General features: G+C 39.6%; 1 protein-coding gene across 6 annotated transcripts in view; it reads left to right on the forward strand.

The window, feature by feature from the left end:
• The window catches only part of LOC143020634 (protogenin B-like), an 862,265-nt gene that overhangs the window by 580,746 nt on the left and 258,985 nt on the right, over positions 1-22,534 (forward strand). For all 6 annotated transcript variants that reach the window (XM_076177127.1, XM_076177126.1, XM_076177129.1 and 3 more), the window contains 5 exons: positions 1,621-1,823; positions 6,657-6,835; positions 17,880-18,139; positions 18,894-19,060; positions 19,253-19,408. In XM_076177127.1, coding sequence (XP_076033242.1) covers positions 1,621-1,823; positions 6,657-6,835; positions 17,880-18,139; positions 18,894-19,060; positions 19,253-19,408 — 965 coding nt within the window. The remainder of the gene's footprint in view (positions 1-1,620; positions 1,824-6,656; positions 6,836-17,879; positions 18,140-18,893; positions 19,061-19,252; positions 19,409-22,534) is intronic.

The following is a 22,534-nucleotide window of genomic DNA, read 5'->3' on the forward strand; positions in this document are numbered from 1 at the left end:
TCGTCGGGGGGCTGTTTGTTTACCTTTCGCCTGTCTGTCTGGGCCAAGTCTACTCCTTCCTCATTTCCTTCCATTTCCCTCAGTAATCCCTCCCCTTCTCCTCTTTCCCTACTTTCCTACTACCCCACGAGCAATTTCCCCCACCCTGTAAATACAATAGGCACTTCTCCTTGCGTTGGGATCCACAATACTTCAATTTTCTTCAGAACGTCTTCTAAGCCGTCCATTCGTTGAAGTGTGTGTGTGTGTGTGTCTTGCAATACTGCTTCTGACCCAGGGCAGTGGACAAGGTGCAGGGATGACCCGTCATCCAGGAGGTGCTAAGATAAGAGGGAGGGTGGAGGGGTGTGGAGTGTATTCAGGAATGGAATGGGTGGGAATGATTTTATGCATTTTCCTTTTTGGCTACCTCCCTTGTAAGGGGGAAAAAGCCTTGGTATATGTATGTATATGTATGTATGAAACATTCTGGTTATCTAGATCCTCTAGGAAAGTTTTTAGTTCAAGTAAGCGTTCAATCATCAAATAGGTGCTACCCCAGCATGTTACTTGATCTAAAAAAGCCCCTTTTCTGGCTTGTCTCTTGAGAATAGCATCAGTTTTTGGTGTTCAAAAACATGACTCCTCCACCATGTTTCTCCATTCTATTTTTCATCCAGTGGTTGTATAGACCTTGTCCTATAGTATTTAACAATCTAAAATTCCCTATATCCAACCTTCCTCCTGGGAGGTTTAGGCTTCCTCTTGCCACTTTTCCATTATTAGGTTGAATAGCACTGGTGACTGAAGGCACCCTTGCCTTAATCTACTAATAACTTCATATTCTTCAGTTTCTGTCCCTCTTTCTTCACTGCACATCTTCTGTCTACAAAGCATGCCATTATTAGGGAAATAAATTTCTCTGGTACTCCAAATTCCTTTCAAATATGCCTCATGAAAATCTATAGATAACTAGTAGAGTTCCTTGTTTTATTCATAGTTTTAATCCATTATCTGCCTTACTGTTATGCCTGAATCTGCATTGGTATTCCCAAATCACTGCATTGGCATATGGTGTTAGTTGTTTTAGAGGTACTTTTGTGATGACTTTAGAAGATGCACAATAGACTTATCCCTCTGTAGTTCTGACACTCTTGTTTGCTTCCTTATTTATGTATAAAAGTAATAATGCCTTTCCTCCATGAACATGGTAACTCTTCTTCCCACCAAATCTTTACTATCACTCTTTGAACTTCAGTCTCCAACCATTCCCCTCCTCTTTTTAGCAGTTCCTATAGGATTCATCACACTGGAACTTTATTGTTCCTTAGTTCCTTTATACATTTGTCTTAGGGTAGATTCCTCTATTTCATTTTCATTTCCATTTTTTCTTGCATTCACTCATTCAATCTATTGGAATGATATCAGGTTGGCTGGTTCCTTGTGCATTTAGCTGTTTTATGAAATACTGCTGCCATTGGTTTAGTACATTTTTGCCATATACCATTTCTTCATCAACACTTTTTTATCATCCAACTCATGCTTGGAAACCTTTCTTCATTGCATTAAATCTTTTATGATGTTCAGCTGCCAGTATTTTATACCTTTGAGAATGTGGATATAATTTAGTTTGTTTTTCAGGTGCCAAGCAGATAACCAAGTTGCGGGGAAATCTCGGCACAGCAGTGGTATACAGGTTCAAGTGTCTGACTCCCAAGGTTTCTATGCCCCTCTGTTCTTCCTTTCCCCAACTGAGGCCATCCAGATGAGAGTAGGTCAGGATGTCACCCTGGAATGTTTTGCAAGTGGATATCCTAAACCCTCCATAACCTGGGCTTACAAAGGTAAGTAGTGATCAGGTTGGTGTGAAAATTTTAATGGCAGTGGCAGGGGGTGGTTGAAAACAACTCTTCCAAAAGAGAAATTATTGATTTATATAAAGGTTCATGGTGAGCAGAAAAGGAGGGGAACGCAATTGATATGAAGGTTTATGATTGACAGAAGACAGTTTTTTCCAACAAAGAAAGAATTTTTCTCAAAGATTTGTACATACATACACCAAGGGCTTTTTCTCCCTTACAATGGAGGTAACTAAAGTCAAAGGCATAAATCCACTCCCACCCATTTCATCCCCACATACTTCACTCCTATTCACCATCCCTTCCTCCCTCTTTTCTTGGCTTCTCCTGGATGATGGTTCATCCCTGTGTCTCACCTATTGCCTTGGGTCTGAAGCAATGGAGCAAGACACGGCACATCCACAGCAAAACCGCTTCATTTTATTGGTGACCCCTCCTCCTTTCCGTCCCTTATGCATAAAAAGAGAAGTGGGGGGAAATACCTTTGGGCTGTGTCAGAATATCATATACTCTCTAATCCCCCCATCCCCCACCCACTCCCCTCCATGCATCACAGCATCATCCATACACAATCACTCTCCACTTACCCCTATCTTCTGTCTTCTCCCTTCCTCAACAGACATCTCCCTCTTTCACAACAACACTTTTACCCCATCCATCCATTTCATCCTTGGTTGACCCCTCATGTTCATTCCCTCCACCTCAGTCTTACATACTTCTTTTACTAATCTTACTTTATTCATACTTTCCATGTGTCCAAACCATCCCAAAACTCATCAACCCTATCTCCCAACTCCTTTTTCACCTCCACTCTCCTCCTCTCATTTCTCACTCTATCCACCTAAGTAACCCCTACCATACTTCTCAAGCATTTTATCTTGACACATTCTAGCAGTGGTTGAAGTAAGACGTATGGAAAACAAGCTCCGAAGCACTAAGCAGTGCTTCACTGACAGACAAATTTGGAACCAACTCAAGTTGTTTACAAAAACAAGAAGGGAGAAGTATACAAGTGACCAATAATGTAACCGTCTTTGTGTCTTTATATATATATATATATATCTATATATATATATATATATATATATATATATATATATATATATATATATATATATATATATATATATGTATATTTTTTTCTCGGTCAGTTACTCAAAAAAATGTAAGAAAAAAACGGAAAGCTAAGGGACAAAAAAAAAAAAAAAAAAGCCTAGACGAAAGTAGGGTCGAATTGCCTTTGGGAGTGATCCCCTAAAGGACATGCCTGAACAAAACACTAAAGATGTACCAAAGGTTTGATAAAAAAAAAATATTTTCTGGTTTTGTCAGAGTGGAATTGTGTATAGAAGGATAGAAATGGAAAGAGAACCCAGGTTTAAAAATATAATGAGAAATAGGGAAATCAACAACTTGTTAGATGAAATAATCAAACTCTAAAGTGAATATAAAATTATGTACGAAGAGGTAGCCCTATTAAGGAGGGCCAATGAAGAAAATAACAGGGAAATAGATGAGCTGAAAAAGGAACTAAATAGGATAAAGGGAGAGAATGATTGAGAAATGAAGATATGAATAGGAACGAGGCATTAAAGAGAGAGATGTAGGATCAAATCCAGGCAGTGACCGAGAAAGTGGAAGAGAAGATCAAAGAAAATGACTTACAAGAAATAAAGAAACAGTGGAAAGTAGAACAGGAAAGTAAAAAATTATCTTTTAAAGAAGTTGTGGGGCAACAGGTCAAGGAAAATGCTAAGAAAACGGTAATCCAAGTAATTAAAGCGAAAGGTAATTTGGTCAGGGACACAGTGGATAAAAAAGATGCATTGTAATATATAGTATTAAAGAGAAACATGATGTTCCTAGATATCAAAGAGAAAAAAAGAAAGAGATTGCTAAAGATATTCTAAAATAGATTCAAGAGGAAGGACATAGTATGGATAAAGAAATTGAGAAGACATATAGAATAGGAAGATACTCAAAAGAAAAATATATAGGCCACTAAAAGTAAAACTTAGGTCACAAATGATTGCAGAGGAACAACAAAATCTAGAAGAACAAAACTAGCAAATAATGAACATTACAAAATGTTAGGTCACAAATTATTGCAGAGGAACAACAAAATCTAGAACAACAAAACTAGCAAATAATGAACTTTACAAAAATGTATGGATAAAAAAAGAAATGAGTGATGAAGAAAATGAGAAAGAAAAGGAACTTAAGAAATGAAGCAAATGAAAAAAATGAAAAGAGAACTGAGACTGAAAAGAATGATATTTTTTGGAGAGTGGTGGACCTGAGGCTGAGAAAATGGTATGTCAAGAAAAAGGAAACAAAGTAGATGAAAAAATATGAGAAAGGAAAAAATTAAAGTTAGCCTTTACTAACATGGAATGATTTCAGGACTAAATGAATAAAATGACTATCTGGCATTAGAAAAACCAGACATAATGGGAATAGTAGAAACTAATTAAAAAGTACTCTACCACCAAATACTGTGGGACAAGGTCTATATAACTGTTAGACAAAGAATAGAAAGGAAAAACAGGGTGGGGAAGTAGTACTTCTGACTAGGAAAGACATAAATGTGACAAAGATAACAGAAGGAAAAAACAAGGTAGAATCAATTATGATAAAAGTTGAAAGCAATTACATGAAAAGTAGAAAACATGTAGTAGTGTGTGTGCCCCCCAAAACACAGTCCTAGACAGAAAGCAATAATTCCAAACTGTTGGAAGATACAAAATATAAACTAACTAATGTACTGAAAGAAAGTAATTATGGGTGACTTTAATTCAAAAGAAATATATTGGGAAGAAATGACAATGAAGGGTGGAGAAGACCTTTAGGGCAACATACTACTCTATATGACCATTGAATACACAATGACTCAGTGGATAAAAGAAAATACCAGATACAGAAACAAAGAAGAATCATCGAGACTGGATTTAATACTTTGTCAAAACCTGAAATTGTGGACAGAATTGAATATAAAACTCTAATAGGAAAGAGTGATCATGTATTAATAGCACATCCACAGCAAGGACGCTTCATTAAATCAGCGACACCCCTCTCCGTCCCCCCATGCATAAAAGGAGAAGACGGGGAGAAATCCCTTCGGGCTGCGTCAAATTTTGCTCACACATACTACCTCACCCCCCCATCCCCCCGCCCATTCCACCTCATGCATCACAACATCCTCCATACACAACCATTCTCCATTCACCCCTATCTTCTGTCATCTCCCGTCCTTCCTCAACAGACATTCCCCTCTTCCCCAAAGCCCCCTTCACCCCATCCATTCACCTCATCCTAGGACGTCCCATCATGTTCACTCCCTCCACATCTGCCTTCCATACCTCTTTTACTAGTCTTTCTTCACTCATTCTTTCCATGTGTCCAAACCATCCTAATACTCTTTCATCAACCCTATCTCCCAACTCCCTTTCCACCCCAGTTCTTCTCCTCACCTCCTCATTTCTCACTCTATGGAATGGGTGGGAATGATTTTATGCCTTTTCCTTTTTGGCTACCTCCCTTGTAAGGGGGAAAAAGCCTTGGTATATGTATGTATGTATGTATGTATTAATAGAATTTGAACTAAAAGAGCAAATGGACTTAAGAAGAAATGAGAAACAGAAAAGGAGGACTAAAACAAAATGAATTTTGAGGAACTCTGAAAATTCTTTTGTAATGCAAACTGGGAAAAATTCCTAAATGAAGAAGCAAGGATGGAAGAGAAATGGAATGTACTAAAAGAAATTTATAATGAGGGAGTGAACAAATATGTACCACAAGCAATGAAGAGTATACATAAAGAACTGGTACAACAAAAAATGTAATGAAGCTAAGGATAAAAGGGACAAAGTTTGGAAAAGATGGAAAAAAAAAAAAGTAAATGGCAAACATACTAAGAAATGATTATGTGAAAAATATGCAGAAATGAAAATAGAAACTATGAAAGAGACATAATAGAAAAATGCAAGGAACAACCTAAACTATTTTACAGGTATGTAAATGGTAAACTAAAAAACAAACAAGAAATGGAAAAGCTGTGCCAGGGAAATTATGAATATACAGAAGAACTAGAAATGGCTGAAATTATGAGCACTCATTTCAAATCGGTATTCACAATTGAAAATTCACCTAACTGTGAGGGAATAGAGAGAAATTCCCCAATGAAAGAAATAACTAACACAGAAGGAAATCGGAGACCAAATAAAAAACCTTGATGTTAGAAAATCACATGGTCCTGATGGAATTGCAAATTGGATACTGAAAGAATGCATAGAGGAGTTGACAGACAAAATATGCAATATAATTAAGTACTCAAAGAAGGAAAGGTACCACAGGACTGGGTTAATCAGTTGTTTTGAAGTGAAGGCTGTTATTGACCTCTGTTATGATTTTCTCTCTCTGTCTTTCTACTGATTTACCTAGTTGTAATATACGGGAGGGGAGCTATGCTCGTGGTGACCCGATGTATAAGTTAGGATGTTAGGATCTTTACATGTGTGGAGTTATTTGTTGTCCATTGAAAGCAGTTAGTCTTATACTTAGTACACTTGAAGTGTCAAGTGCAAATAATCATAGGACATTTGAAAATTAATACTTCATTTAGATCAAAATATATTAATTCATGAAAATATCATTATTCCTCATATAAGTACAGACATGAGATAATTAACCCTTGAATGAATATTGATTAAAATATAACTTTCCTCACAATAGTCAATATAGTTTACCCATAAGTGCAATTTAGTGAGTATATAATTTCCTGGGAAATTAAATAATTGATAACATTGAACTCTGTCTCAGCTAATGCAAGTGATGTCCATACTGAGTGGAAGGCAGTGAAACTTGAGCCTGGCAAAGTGGAAATATCTGGTCAGGGCAACTTGGTTTTGTACAGCATTGGGGTCAAACAAGGTGGCAGCTACCAGTGCACAGCAGCCAACACCAACCTGGCCAATAACCAAAGGGCTAATATCTCTCAGGTAAATTCCCCCTCCCTCTCCTTCTCTGTCTCTCTCTTTCTCTCCCTCCCTCCCTCCTGATCACCCTTTCCTACTCCCACTACAACACCCTTTCACTCCCTCTTCAACTCTCTCTCTCCCTCTTCCTTGCCCTGTCTCTACATCCATGTCTTGCCCCCCCCCCCTCTCTCTCTCTCTCTCTCTCTCTCTCTCTCTCTCTCTCTCTCTCTCTCTCTCTCTCTCTCTCTCTCTCTCTCTCTCTCTCTCTCTCTCTCTCTCTCTCTCTCTCTCTCTCTCTCTCTCTCTCTCTCTCTCTCTCTCTCATGCACACACTTTCCCTCTCTCTATCTCTGTCTTTCCTCTCTCTATCTATCACTATCTCTCCCCTTCTCTCTATCTATCACTATCTCTCCCCTTCTCTCTATCTATCACTATCTCTCCCCTTCTCTCCTTCTCTCCCTCTCTCTTCCCACCTTCTCTCCTTCTGTTACTCCTTCTGTGTCTCCCCTTCTCTCCTTCTATCTCTCTCCTTCTATCTCTCCCCTTCTCTCCTTCTCTCTCTCTCTCCTTCTCCTTCTCTCTCTCCCCTTCTCTCCTTCTGTCTCTCCCCTTCTCTCCTTCTGTCTCTCACCTTCTCTCCTTCTATCTCTCCCCTTCTCTCCTTCTCTCTCTCCCCTTCTCTCCTTCTCTCTCTCTCCCCTTCTCCCCTTCTCACTTTCCCCTTCTCTCCATCTCTCTCTCTGCTTCTCACTTTCTTAAGCACCTTTCTTTTGGTCTCTTTGATATTTTTCCTATTCCAAGTTTCATTTTCTTTCTAATTTACATATAATTTTTTCATATTTTAAACTGCTGTATGAATAGTTCAAAAGTGCAGATTGGAGTCTGTATGGATTTTCAGAAAGTACTTGATACTAATCTATCACAAATGAGCCCTTTTTCTACCAAAGACCCATCACAGAGTTGAATAAATCTGTGTTCATTTAACCAAGATAAATCAACAAATAATTGTTTAGAAAGGACTCGTTGCTGAAAGGGTAGCCTCACAGTTTAATATAGGGATAAAACTGGAATAATCTATCAGTTGTTGCCCCAAGTTTCACAAAGTGGAAAAGCTGCAGCTCCACAGTGGCTGGGAGCAGTCCTTGGAACCTTCCACAGATCTCTGGAAAGAAACTTTGGGTTTGGGTTTTATCAGTGTGGTACTGTTTCTACGTCACTGGCTAAAAGTGGTAGGGAGAGGCGAGTAATTGCCAGTTGTCAGTTCTCCATGTGAAAAGTGTAAGAAATACAGTTGAAGTTGATAAAGAGAGATCTTGGGGCTAGTCCCGAGATTGAGTGAGACTTTTCAAAGCTGCTCTTTGTAATGGAGGTGAATGGTTGATGGGTTTTGAAAATGGGCAGCTTTGCTATCTTGCAGGATCACTACATACAGGTAACTGTTTTACATGTGAGGTTTCAGATTTAGTGCATCAGACATCAAGATTCTTGGTTATCATAATTGACATGTTGCTGTCATTTTTCAGTATCATGGTGTTGGCTGGGACTTTTTCCCACATGATTTTGTTTTTGTTAAGCTTGTGGCTGGACACACCCTTGGTTTGGGAAAGGACAATCTCTTCCAGAGGTCACCGAGGGAGGTTCCAGCCATCCCAATGACAGGTTATTAAGGGTCCAGACAGAGTAGGGCAAGGTGTTGTTATTGTCATTCCCTAGACTGTCTGGCCAAGCAGTCCCATACTCCTGAAAAATGTCATGGCTGGAATGGGGTTTTCCCACAAATACCTTTGAGGGTGTATATTGTGTTGTTGATGTGATGAACTAATCTTCATGTAACTTTATATGCATGATTGCCTGATGGGTTACACTACATTATTTTGTCTACTTATAATAAATTGTGCATGTTAACCTGATTAGAATGCGTATGTTTACTTATATTGTTTCTGTTTTGTTTTCAGACTGTATTGATGTTTTGTTAGTTGAATAAAGCCTAGAGTAAAAGACATTGACTCTTATATAAATACAACAATTTATTCGACTAAGAAGCTGGATCTCATCTGATGATGGATAAATTCCTGAGACCTAAATACCTTGATGTATCTCTCAACTCGCCTACTGCTGCACGAGAATGGAATCACTGGAATTGTACTTTCCCTGCATTCCTGGAATCCATTGCAAGCCTTAATCCTAACAAGCTGGATACATGATCAATTTTATCTCTCCAAGCATATATGGTTACATTGCAGACTGCACTACCTATGATTCAGCCATAGATCTTCTCAAAGACCTCTATGTCAAGTCCAAAAATTAAGTGTTTGTGAGACCTGTGTTAGCTACTCATAGGCAGCACGAAGGGGAGACAATAGACGAGTACCTACAAGAGCTTCAGCTGCTCAGCAAGGATTCTAACTTTAAGGCTGCTACTGTTTCACAGAATTGGGATGATTACATACAGGATTTTTTCATCTATGGCTTGCTCTCATGCAATCAGACAGTGATTGCTTGTAAACAAAACTTTGGATCAGAGTATGGCTATTAATCAAGCCAGGGCACTTGATGTTGCTCAGAAGACCTCAGAGTCTTATTCTCATTTTCCCGTCTCTGGTGTACGTGCTGGTGCTATATCCTAGTCTGGTTACATCTATGATAGGACCTGTGCTGCTGCAACATTTGAAACTGCTTATTCTACTGAAAGGACCTGTGCAGCTACCAATTCAAAGTCCTGATGCTATTTCTGTGGTGGTCCCTGTTACAGTCATGGACAGTGCCCTGCAGGAAATGTCACTTGTCATAACTATAATAAGCAGGGACACTTTGCCAAGGTGTGCCGTTCTACTACATTTTCTGTTTCTGCACCCACTCAGTCTTCTATGCTGGCTGACATCTCTACTTCTTCCCTGGGATGACTATGGCAAACTACTGTGTATGTTTTGATTGGTAATAATGAAGCAACTGCTCTTATCAACACTGGGAACTCTGATTCTTTCATCTCTCATAGCTATGCCAAGAAGCACAAGTTGAAGGTTGTTCACTTCATCACTTATGTCTCCTTTGAAGGGACGTTGCATGGTTGACATCAGTCTGAAGGGTGAGCGCTACTACAATACAAGGCTTTCTGTATTTACCTAGTTGTATTTTGCGGGAGGAGAGCTATGCTCGTAGTGACCCACAGTTGTATATTTCCACATCCAGTTCTTTCTTACATACACATACATATACCAAGGCTTTTTCCCCCTTACAAGAGAGGTAGCCAAAAAGGAAAAGGCATAAAATCATTCCCACCCATTCCATCCCTGAATACACTCCACACCCCTCCACCCTCCCTCTCATCTTAGCACCTCCTGGATGACGGGTCATCCCTGCACCTTGTCCACTGCCATGGGTCAGAAGCAGTGTCACAAGACACAGCACATCCACAGCAAGGCCGCTTCATTAAATCGGTGACCCCCTCTCTCCACCCCCCCATGCAATTTGTTTCATGGAAAGCTCTCTCTCTCTCTCTCTCTCTCTCTCTCTCTCTCTCTCTCTCTCTCTCTCCTTCTTCTTCTTCTTCTTCTTCTTCTTCTTCTTCTTCCAGATCATTATAGTAGGTCATCCCTATCAAGGATTTCCATCCCTTTCATAATTCTACAGATGGTTATCAAATCACCTCTTTCTAGAGTTCATAAGTTTAGTTTGTCCAATCTTTGTTCATATGTCAACTTGCAGTGTTGGTACCATCTTTGTCGTTGCTCTTTGAATTTTTTTTTTTTTTTTTTTTTTTTTTTCAGAGTTGATAAGTTTAGTTTGTCCAATCTTTGTTCATATGTCAACTTGCAGTGTTGGTACCATCTTTGTCTTTGCTCTTTGATTTTTTTTTTTTTTGTACTAGGTGTCCACAGAGACACTGTGTATTCCAATTTAGTGCTTACCAGTGTAACTAGTATCTTCTTTGCCATCCTGTGCTGCCAGACTTGTGCTGTGATGTTATTCTTGGTCAAGACTTCATGAGCCAGCACTCTAATGTTACTGTGGACTTCAGCGGATCCAATAAATATCTAAATATTTCAAACCCTGCCACTTGCAGTGTACTGTCTGCTTTGTGGATACGCTTCATCTCTTTTCAAATCTTGCTCCCCATTGCAAACCCATTGCAATAAAATCTCAGAGGTTTGGGGATGATAAGAAGTTCATAAGGTCTGAAATTAACAAGATGCCACATGATGGTGTTATTGAGGAGAGCACATCTCCATGGAGGGTGCAAATTCTTGTTGTGTTGAATGAGCGCCACTGAAAGAGATTGGTTGTTGACTATGGACAGACCATTAAGGGAGCATCACCAGCGATCATTCGAAAAATTCTGGTACATGAGCAAATTTTAGGTAAACATTTCAAAAGAATCTCCATGATGGTGGCACCACTCATACAAAGTTATACAACTGTATTTGGTTTCTATTTTTTTTATACAGCATAAAATAGATAAAATATTGGTAACCTCTGGCAACCCCATTGCATAAAAAACATTCTGTATATTGAAATAGTGTCAACATTTCTATAGCTATTTAATTTTTTGCTACAGAATTGTGTTTATAGAGACATTTGGCAACTCCTCCCACCAGCATACCCCACAAAGACCATGGGCAGGGCACCAGTACTCTTGAAAAGGTCAAAGCAAGGTGACGTCGCAAAATTTCAAGAGGCTGCCCAGTTCCACAACCTTACTTTCGACGAAACTAAGTCTATCATTTCTACAAAATCAATATATTTCCTTGGTTACACAATAACCCATGGCTCTCTCAAACCAGATTCTGAACAGTTAATGTCCATCAAAGGAATGACCGATCCCTAAAGACCGTACTTCCTTGCGCCGTGTTATTGGTATGTTTTCCTATTATTCACAGTAGGTTTCCCGATTCTCTGACAAGATTAGACCTCTTGTTGCCACTGACACTTTTCCTCTGAGGCCCAGAAAGCCATTGACAATCTCAAAGAAGAGATTAGGAAGGTTGTTGTGCACTCTATTGAGGAAACTATTCCTTTGGTAGCTAAGACTGATGCCTCTCATACAGCCATGCTGCTACTCTGAATCAGGCAGGCCATCCAGTTGTCTTTTTCTTTCACATCCTCACACCTACTGAATGCAAACACTGGAGTAGAAAAGGAGGCATGTACAATTGTGGAATTAATAAAGAGGTGGTCTCATTACTTTACAGGATGATGTTTTACCTTAGTTATGGACCAACAGGTTGTCAGCTTGTATGTTCCATATGAATCAGCTTGGAAAAATCAAGAATGATAAAATTCATCAATGGAGGATCAAGTTGGGGTGCTACAACTATGACATCATGTACCATCCAGGTGAATATAACATTGCTGCTGACACTCTCACGTGCTCACTGTGGAGCTACTGTCAGTAACGAGAAACTGTCTGAGCTCCATGCTGACTTTACCATCTTGGTGCAACAAGACTTGCTCATTTTGTCTAAGTGAGAAATATTCCTAAATTCGTGGAAGATGTGAGAAAGGTGTGCTCTGAATGCCTTCAGTGTGCCCAATTGAAGCCTTAGTTCTACAGACTGCACCAAACTCCCATTATCGAGGCCACACAGCCCTTTGAACATCTTAGTTTGGACTTCAAGGGGCCTCTACCCATGAATTCCAGAAACTGCTATATGCTTGCTCATGGTGGTAGATGTGTATTCTCATTTTCCATTTGCCTGTCGGAACATTACTGCTGATACTATAATCCATTCCCTAAATCAGATTTTTGCAATATTTGGTATGCGTTCCTACCTGCATTCTGATCATGGATCCTCATTTATGGCCAAGGATCTATGTGAATTCTTGCACAATCTAGGCATTGCCACTAGTCAAATGACACCCTATAATCCTCAAGGGAATGGGCAATGTGAAAGGTATAATGTTATAATCTAGAACAGTGGTTCCCAAACTAGGGGGCGCACCCCCCTAGGAGGCGTGAGGAGGATACAAGGGGGGTGTGAAGTCATCTGCTCAAAAATATTTGTTTAATTAGAATAATAAAATCTTTCAAAGAACAAATAACTGTCATTACATACATGCAAAGTATAATCATAGTAGTCACTCCAACCTGTTTTCTTTTAAGCTAGTTCTCCTTACATGTTTTGGACATGACACCAATATCAATTATACTGACGCCACTAAAGGACTCGTCACAAACTCCCAATACTTCAATCCTAGAATTTCTAATCTTGTGAGGAAGAAGCAGCAGCATCCATCTCACTAAATTAGTTCATAAACTGCCTTTGTCTCATGAGTCTTTCCAAATATTATATGCCACGTTTTCAAATTATCTATTCTTAAAATTGTAAGTAAATTTTGCCGATTTGCTAATGTTAATTTTTTTTTCGTTCCCTTTGAACCAAATATTTCATTTTTAGTTACTTAGAAAAATGTCTAGAATGTACTATTATTTGTTTGAGTGGCTTTCATTATTAAGATTTAATACAAACAGAAATCAGTTTTCCTGAACAATGCTAAGAAATAAATGCAAGAATCATTTCACATGAACAAAAGAGGAGTGGGGGCGTGTGGGTCTACTGGAAGCAAAAAGGGGGCATCAGGTAAGATAGTTTGGGAACCACTGATCTACAAGCACATAACCCTTGCTCTGGATCCAAGAACCTTCAAGAATGTCAATGGGAAACAGTGCTGCCTGATACTCTTCATTCAATTAGATCTCTGCTCTGCACAGCCACCATTGCTACACCACATGAGATGCTCTTCTCATACCAGTGCTGATCTCCCAGTGGCCATTCGAAGTTCAATTGTTAGGGGCAAACCCACAATACACTTGTGTAAAGCCACGTCCACATGGTCGAGCACTGCCCGCCGGGCACGAGGGCTTTGCTCGACAACGGGCAATTTCATCGGGCAAACCATCAAACTGTCCGTTTCCGGCACCATTTGCAGGCAGTGGATGGATGGAGGGCTGACATCGCTGCCAAACGTACGAGGTGAGGTGCGAGCAAAGTTAGCAAACCCGCTCAGTACAGACCGCCAATTAATTGCTCGCTCAATCGCCCAATGGCAAAAGCCCTCTTTTATACACTACTATCTTTTTATTTCCTTAAGCCACGTCCACACGGTCGAGCAGTGTCCGTTGGGCATGAAGGCTTTGCCCTTGTATGAGCAGTTTCAGCGGGCAAACCATCAAACTGTCCGCTCCCGGCGCCAATAGAGGGCAGTGGATGGAGGTCTTCCGTCACTGCCAAATGCATGAGGTAAGGTGTAGGCAGATCCACTGACTACCACGTTATTAGTACACCATGTCCACACCGAGTGCTAGTGCATATTGGTCACGACAAGACACTATAACTTCAATTGATATATATAAATCACATGAATGTCTGTGGAATGTAAGGTGTTTTGATTACAGAAATAGAGACAAACGGGCTGCTGGTGTAATGCTTTGCCTCATATTTGTCTCTTGCCTCTGAATATAGCTCTCCACTTTCGATACAAGAATATAAAAACTGTTTATGTCCATCCGCACGTAATTGCGGAACAAAGTTTCATTTTCCTCATGCAATTCACGTAGGATTGTCACAGAGCTACCCATTCTTTCACATCTCTGCAACCACTCCCGGCACCAGACACGTCTCTGTGGTCTCTTGTTTTTCTTTTTAATGCAGGCACCAATTATGATAGAATATAGTGCTATCTTCTTTCGAAGTATGGAGCGCACCATGGTGATCTTACCGTAATGAACCACTCACTCACAACAACTGCTGGCGTCCGACTACCCTCCAACCACCACAGGCAGCTGTGTGGACATCTTAACCCATTAAACTCCGATGACAAGATGTCTTGTCATTTGGTCAAATAAAACAAAAAATCATAATAAAACAACAAAATGTTTGATGATCAAACAGCACCAGAAAAATATGACGTCATCAGTCCTCCTCCTCCTCGAGGAGGAGGAGGACTGACGACGTCATATTTTTCTGGTGCTGTTTGATCATCAAACATTTTGTTGTTTTATTATGATTTTTTGTTTTTATTTGACCAAATGACAAGACATCTTGTCATCGGAGTTTAATGGGTTAAGCGGGCATAGACTGCAGACTTTGCCCTGCCAGGCACAGCTTGACCGTGTGGACGTGGCTTAAGATTTGCCAATGGATCCGAATCAAATGATATCAGTGCATGACATGGCTCTAACTGGTAATGTATCATTGTATGATAGGCAAGAGGTTCTCAACATCAGTTCTTCTACCGAGACTGGTTTGGTGGAGATTTTTCCATTGCCTATTGCCAATTCATCTAAGTTGAATTCTTCCAATGCTGCAGGTGATCAGAGGATATTCATCAAGGAAGGGAATATGAAAATTTATTCTCTTCCGCCCTGGATATCTGGTGCTGTAGCTAATCTCCAATGTAGGGATGAACCCTCCACTCCTGTGCACATTGGCCAAGGACAACTGCACCAATATATGTGGGAATGCCACAAGCCTCTTTGCTATATAGAATAAGGATTCTTCAGTTTACAGAGTATGGGGGTTGCGCAGGTACAACTACAATATATATAATCAAAACGCCGACATCAGCATCCTCGCGTACCCACTCGCTCCTCATGACGCCTACATAGGCGTCATCATATCGAAGGGGTTAAACTTTCTGTCCTCGCTATTTTCTTTTCTGTGGGAGGAAGGGAGAACACAATATCACCAAATGAAACCATAGTGAATTTGGAAATGAAAACAAATACATTACAACATTTTGCCTATGCTTTAGGCATCTTCTGGTAACTTTATTTTGAATAAACAAATCATGATTATATATACAATGTACAAAATAAACTAGGAAAGGTATTCAGTTTAATTTCTTCTTGGTGCTCTGTGCGATGCCCCTAACAACTCCAGGGTTCCACACATATTTAGTTTATTATTAATTGGAAGCTCACTGGCTGAGCGGGTTAGGGCGTCGTTACTTGCGGTGAAGGTCAAGGTGAGGGCAGTTCGAATCCTGCCACCAGCAAAGTTGAACCAAGGACATGGTTCATTAAATTCCACGCTACAAAGCTTTGTGAGGGGCACCGTCCTAGCCTCCCGATAAGGGGGAATGTGTGATGTTAAACCATATCAATCATCATCATTGATTGTTGGTAGGTAATTCCATATTAATACGGCTTCCAAGCATTTTAATTTTCTCTTGTTGGTGTTCTGTGCTAAAATCAAAGTATTATTGTTCAAAACTTCCTGCAATATGTTTATCTTGTGTACTTTTGAAATATGTGATTTTATTGCACCAATTTGCAAATGAAATGTAAGCCTTTGAGACAAAGTTTGAGCTGTGTGGCCAATGTACTCGTCATTGCAAAGTGCAGCATCTTTGTAGAAAGGGCATGAGTATCACCAAATGAAACCATCGTGAAGGAGATAAAGAATATATAGATGACATGGAAAAGGCTGAAGTTATGATCAAACATTTCAAGTCTGTTTTTACAATTGAGAGTTCACAAATTTGGAAAGATGGAAAATGAGAAAGATCCCCCAAAATGAAAGAAATAAAGGTATCACAGAAAGAAATAAGAGATGAAATAAAAAACCTATATGTTAGGAAATCACATGGACCGGATGGAATTGCAAATTGGATATTGAAAGAGTGTATAGATGAACTAACGGACAAATTATACAAGATAATAGATTTCTCACTCAAAGAAGGAAAGGTACTGCAAGATTGGAAAAATGCAAACATCGTACCAATATATAAAGGAGGAAACAAAATCCTACAAATTTCAGACTGATATCCCTTACATGCACAGTTGCAAAAACATTATAAAGGTTATTAGGAACAAATGGATTAAATATTTGGAAGAAAATAAAATACTAAACCCTTAACAATTTGGATTTAGAAGTAGAAGATCCTGTACCACGAACTTATAGAAATATAACGAGATGGTTGGGCAGATTACACCTTCTTGGACTTGCAGAAGGCTTTTGACAAAGTACCACATAAAATAGGAGGAATACAAGGTAAGCTACTGGAATGTATGAAAGATTTCTTGAGTGGGAGAAAAATGAGTGGCAATTAGAGACAAGAACTCGAACTGGGAAGATATGATAAGTGGCGTCCCACAGGGCTTAGTATTGGCTCCTTTAATGATTGCCATATATATAAATGATATGGATGAGGGAGTGAAGTGTTACATGAACTTTTTTGCTGATGATGCCAAACTATGAGAGTGAGTACAGAAGACCGCAGATCGCTACAAGAAGACCTAGACAAAATGTGGAAATGGAGTCAGAAGTGTGAAGTGAACTTTAACATTAAGAAATGCAGTATAATGGAATTTGGAGTTTTCTGATGGTTACGGAATTTCAAGAATCGTCACGGCATGAGGGCCATCAATGTCACTGGTGAAAAACAGCAGAGATAAAGTGTTAATTAGTGCTGTAATTTGTTTGGTTATTGTTTGTGCTTGGTAGGTTGGGCAGTTGTCACAGCGGGTATGTGGTGATTTTTTTTCTCCTGCTGTTTCATACCTACTGTACTGTACTACACTACATAATGTACCATGTATGGAAGTATGTAAAGATAAATAATTTTTTTTGCCATTTTAGAGTGTAAACATATGTATTACTCAGTGTTTATTAGTGTTCCCAAGGCAATTGCCCAACAATCAATTTTTTTTTGATAATCTGAATGCCCTCTGGTCCCCTGCAATTCGGATTAATGGACTTTAACTGTATGATGATCATAGAATTGGAAGAGAAATTACAATGTACATACAAGAGAATATAACTACACAAATATCTGAAAGAAGTGTTATCAGCTGCTGTAGAGCTGTGGGTTTTCCACTAGGTGAAACTTAAGGCAACAATTAGTTAATTAGTTATTCTTGTTCCTTTAATATATAAATACAGACATTATTGAAGCGAGTAGGCTGGTCTTTGAATTTGCTGTGGAGGAGCAATTTTCACGCGTTTCGATCAGGAGGGAGGGAAAGGGTTGAGGATATTCCTCTTCAGTGTCCAGTCACCTCATTTTGTGAGTAATCACTTATAAGTTGAAAAGTAATTGAGAATATTGGTATTTGATTTTGCAGGTTATAGAAGTGAGCGTATTGGTACCCCCAGTTATCCTTGACCCTCCTCAGTCTAAAGTTATAAGAATTGCTGAAACTTTACGCCTCAACTGTACAGTTGGAGGCAACCCGAAGCCTCGGGTCACATGGTACAAAAATGGTGAGCCATTCCTCATCAGTGGACGTATTAGGCAGATTGACAACCAACTGGTGTATTCAAACAGCATTACCTCAGACACTGGCCTTTATCAGTGTATAGTCACCAATGCAGCTGGTTATAGGTAGGTTAATTTTCTCAAAGAATTCTTAGTTCATCAAATATTAGCCACAATGAAATTTTAAAGGCCAACACAGCTGAAGGGGTTGTGATGGTTTTAACCCCATCAGTATAGTGGCAGCCTCACAGCATCTAGTGTTAATCTGAACAAGATATGTAAAGAGTGTATATGTTAAAGATGTCAACTTTGTGGGCATTGTCACAGTATAATAAATTAATTTGTACTGTACTGACATTGAGGTATTAATATATTAGTTATTGTAGATGTGGTAGGAATAAATACAGTGCTCCTAAACATTAACTATGAAAAACTGTTGGTAAATACATCAGATTTCAAGGAATTGGATGTATGTTAACCCTTTCACTCCCATGATGGCCCTAGGGCTGAATGATATTGTATTACATTATATATTGAGCAGGAGACAGGTATGACCCTTCATCCACAAGGATCTAAATTAAGAAGGAAACAGGGCTAGTGAATGGGAGTGGAGTGGGTACATGCCTTTGTTTACCTCCCTTATAATGGGGAAGAAGCCCTTGTTATATAGATAGATGTAGATAAATAGAATTATAGTTCATTGTAGTTTGATATTTAATTGAGATATTCTTAATTCCCTTTGCTTTAGTGATTTAATCATACCTTAATAAAGATGCCTAACAGCTAGAATAAAATCTGGAGGACATCATGGTGAAGGGGATATATATTTTTTTAACCTTAATAAATGATTACTAAACACATGAAATCATGTATTTTACAGTATGGCTTGGGGCCACATCTATATAAATTCATCTAAGCAAAACCCAGATCCTCCCCGTGATGTGGAGGTCAAAGTATTGTCCTCCACTGATGTGTTAGTTCAGTGGAAGCCAGCATACTCCCCTTCTGGTGTAGTCCAGGCTTACTCAATTCACTTTGTTGAAAGTGGTATGTACAATTTATGGTTTGCCTTGAAAACTTGGAAACATATTCATAGAATGTTGTCTTACAAATAAACATATTGAAAATATATGTCTACAATTTTCAGGGGTAATATTTTTGTTTATTCCATAAGATATATATTAGATATTAAGTTAGTACTAGAACTTGTGCCCTGCAATTTATGAGATGGTTTTGCAGATGGTAATGAGCAGGAGCAGCAGGTAGTGTCACAGAACACCTCATGTGTCCTAGATATGCTCAAGCCCCACACCAACTACTCCATCCAAGTGCGCGCCTACAACGAACAGGCCTCGGACCCTTCGGAAACCAAGATGTTCACCACAGGGGAAGATGGTAAGCACTATAAAGGATATACATATATAAAGGATATGGCCAAGTCAAGATATACACCCACCCACCCATCCCACACTTATTTAACACCCATTTATTGCTGCCTCTTATATTTTATCTCCTTGTGGATGATGGGTCATTCCTGTCCACCATCTACTGCTTGGGTCAGAAGTAATGCTGTGAGATACAGGACCTTCACTGCAGGACCCAATAGCCAAAGTTGAATTCAACCCCCCCCCCTTCATTACATACCCGTCTTCTCCCTTCATCCCCACAAGACTTTACTGAGCAGACAAGAAGAAATCCCTTTGGGCAACATCAGTCTTTCATTCATTTGCAGTTACTGTAACTCTACTTACACCTCTCTTGCCCTTTCCTTTCACTGCTCAGCAGACATTCCCATTTGCTGTTCTTTACTGTGGAGGGCGACAGAGAAACATGGGTTTATGGTTGTTAGAGAGGAAGAGAGAAGGAGTTTGAATGTGTTTGAGATGAGGTGTCTGAGAAGTATGATGGGGGTTACTAGGCTAGATAAAGTGAGAAATGAGGAGGTGAGGAGGAGAACGGGTGGAAAGGGAGTGGGGAGATAGGGTTGATGAAAGAGTATTAGGATGGTTTGGACACATGGAAAGAATGAGTGAAGAAAGACTAGTAAAAGAGATATGGAAAACAGATGTGGAGGGAGTGAACAGGAGGGGATGTCTTAGGATGAGATGGATGGATGGGGTGAAGGGGGCTTAGGGGAAGAGGGTAATGTCTGTTGAGGAAGGACGGTAGATGACAGAAGACGGGTGAATGGAGAATGGTTGTATATGGATGATGTGATGCATGAGGGGGAATGGATGGGGGTAAGGTAGTATGTGTGAGTAAAATTTGACGCAGCCCGAAGGGATTTCTCCCCATCTCCTTTTCTGCATGGGGGGACAGAGAGGGGTGTTGCCAGTTTAATGAAGTGGCCTTGTTGTGGATGTGCTGTGCCTTGTGACACTGCCTCTGACCCAGGGCAGTGGACAAGGTGTAGGGATGACCCATCATCCAGGAGGTGCTAAGATGGGAAGGAGGGTTGAGGGGAGTGGAGTGTATTTAGTAATGGAATGGGTGTGAATGATTTTATGCCTTTTTCTTTTTGGCTACTTCCCTTGTAAGGGAAAAAAAGCCTTGGTATATGTATGCCTGTAGAAGTAATTATTGGGAAGTTCTGTAGGACTTCAAGAAGTGCCTTATCAAGACAATGAGCAATTACCAGTATGTTACACCATACCTATAGGTATATTCTCATTTCTTGGGTGTGCAGTGTTGCCAGGTAGTAATTTGGCTATTTACAATTAAACATAGTAGTCCTGTGCTCGGGGCATAATTATGTTGCATGTGGCATTGGTATGCTATAATGCTTACAACTAATAACTATGGAATGCCACATCTGAATGCTACACTGCGTACCTTAACATCTTTCATCAACACTCCCAAATTTTTCTCCTCTGTTGCTTTTGTAATGGGTTCTCTTCCCAAGGAGTAGTTTAAGGATGGTCTTTTGCTGCTATTGCCCATTTCCAGTACCTTGCATTTTTTTATATTGGAATTCATTTTCTATTCTTGGTTCCATGCAAAAATAGTGTTTAGATCTTTTTGCAATCATCTACAGTGTTCCTTGTTTTTCACTCTTATAATTTTTGCATCATCTGCAAACACACTGGCAGGAACATGTTCCTTCCATTATATCATTGACATACAAGAAAAATTATCTGTGCTAGCACTGAATCTTGTGGAACTCCACTCATTACAACTCTTCATTTTGAGATCTTATCCTCTACTACTGTTCTTGTGTTTCTTTCCTTCAAAAATTCTTTCATCCATTCTAGTAGTTTGCCTTTTGTTCCTCCAACATGTTCCAATTTCCACACAAGTCGTCTGTGAGTACTTTATGAAAAGTCTTCTCTAGGTGAAGGTACACATAGTGCACCCACCCCTTTCTTGCAACACGTCACTCTCGAGTAAATGCTTAAAAGGTTCAGCATACATGACCTTCAAGATCTGAAGCCAAATTGTCTGTTGAAATCTTCATCTCTTCAAGATATGGCCATCAAGCTTTCACAATCCGTTCACATAATTTCAATCTTCTGGTCAGTGATTCCAGCCTAAAATTTAGTGGTGTCTCCTTACTTTACCTTTGTGAATTGGTATCACAGTTGCCCTGAATCTTGTCTGCCAGTTCCTTACATTCCAAAAATATTTTGTTTGAGATCCCATCAGGTCCTGAAGGTTTTGTCATGTGCAGTGATTGCAAAAGATTGAGCATTTCCTTCACTTCTACATTTATATCTAAACCTGAATTTTTGCTTCCTTTTCTTTCCTCCAAAAAAGTTGCTCTCTTTTGTGAAGACTGATTGGAAACTTCATTCATTATTTCTGTCTAAGCAGAGGCCTCTTCAAAGACCTGATCTCCTACTGTTAACTCCCTATCTTCTCTTGATCATGCATTTATCTTTCACACTGTGTGGGGGCCATACTACTGATGCACATACCAGTCTGGGACTGCTTTATCACCTGTTGAAAGGGGTTGGGAGAGGAGAGCAATTGTCAACTCTCTAAATGTGAAAATATTTAAGAACATCAGTGAAAGTTGATAGAGATATCTTGGGGCCCAGTTCAAAGACAGTGTCCCCTCTGGGCTCCACCTCCAGATGGAGGTGAAGGTGGTTGATGGGTTTTGAAAATGGGCAGCTTTGCTCTCCAATTTGCAGAATCACATACAGGTATCCATCATTGGTCACATATTTGGGGATGAATGCAAAGAGAAGGTTATATGAAGGAATTATTGTACTGAAGGGTCTGTATGGATCAGTGGCTTTGAATTAAAGGGAAGCAGAAAAGGAAACTTTGAATGTGTTTGAGATGAAGTGTTTGAGAAATGTAATTGTACATGAATGAATAGTGTGAAAATTATAGAAGTGAGGCAGAGACCTGTCAGATATGGTAGATCAGTATGTTGAAGTGATTTGAGCATATAGAAAGAATGAGCAAAGAAAGACTAGCAAAACAAGAGTGTGGAAAATGAGTGTGGATGGATTGAACTGCAGAGGAAGAGCAAGAATGAGGTGGATGGATCAAATGAAGGAGGCCTTGGATGCA

This window comes from Oratosquilla oratoria, chromosome 40 (assembly GCF_046742065.1).
Source record: "Oratosquilla oratoria isolate Oo_2021 chromosome 40, ASM4674206v1, whole genome shotgun sequence".
Classification (NCBI taxonomy): Eukaryota; Metazoa; Arthropoda; class Malacostraca; order Stomatopoda; family Squillidae; genus Oratosquilla; species Oratosquilla oratoria.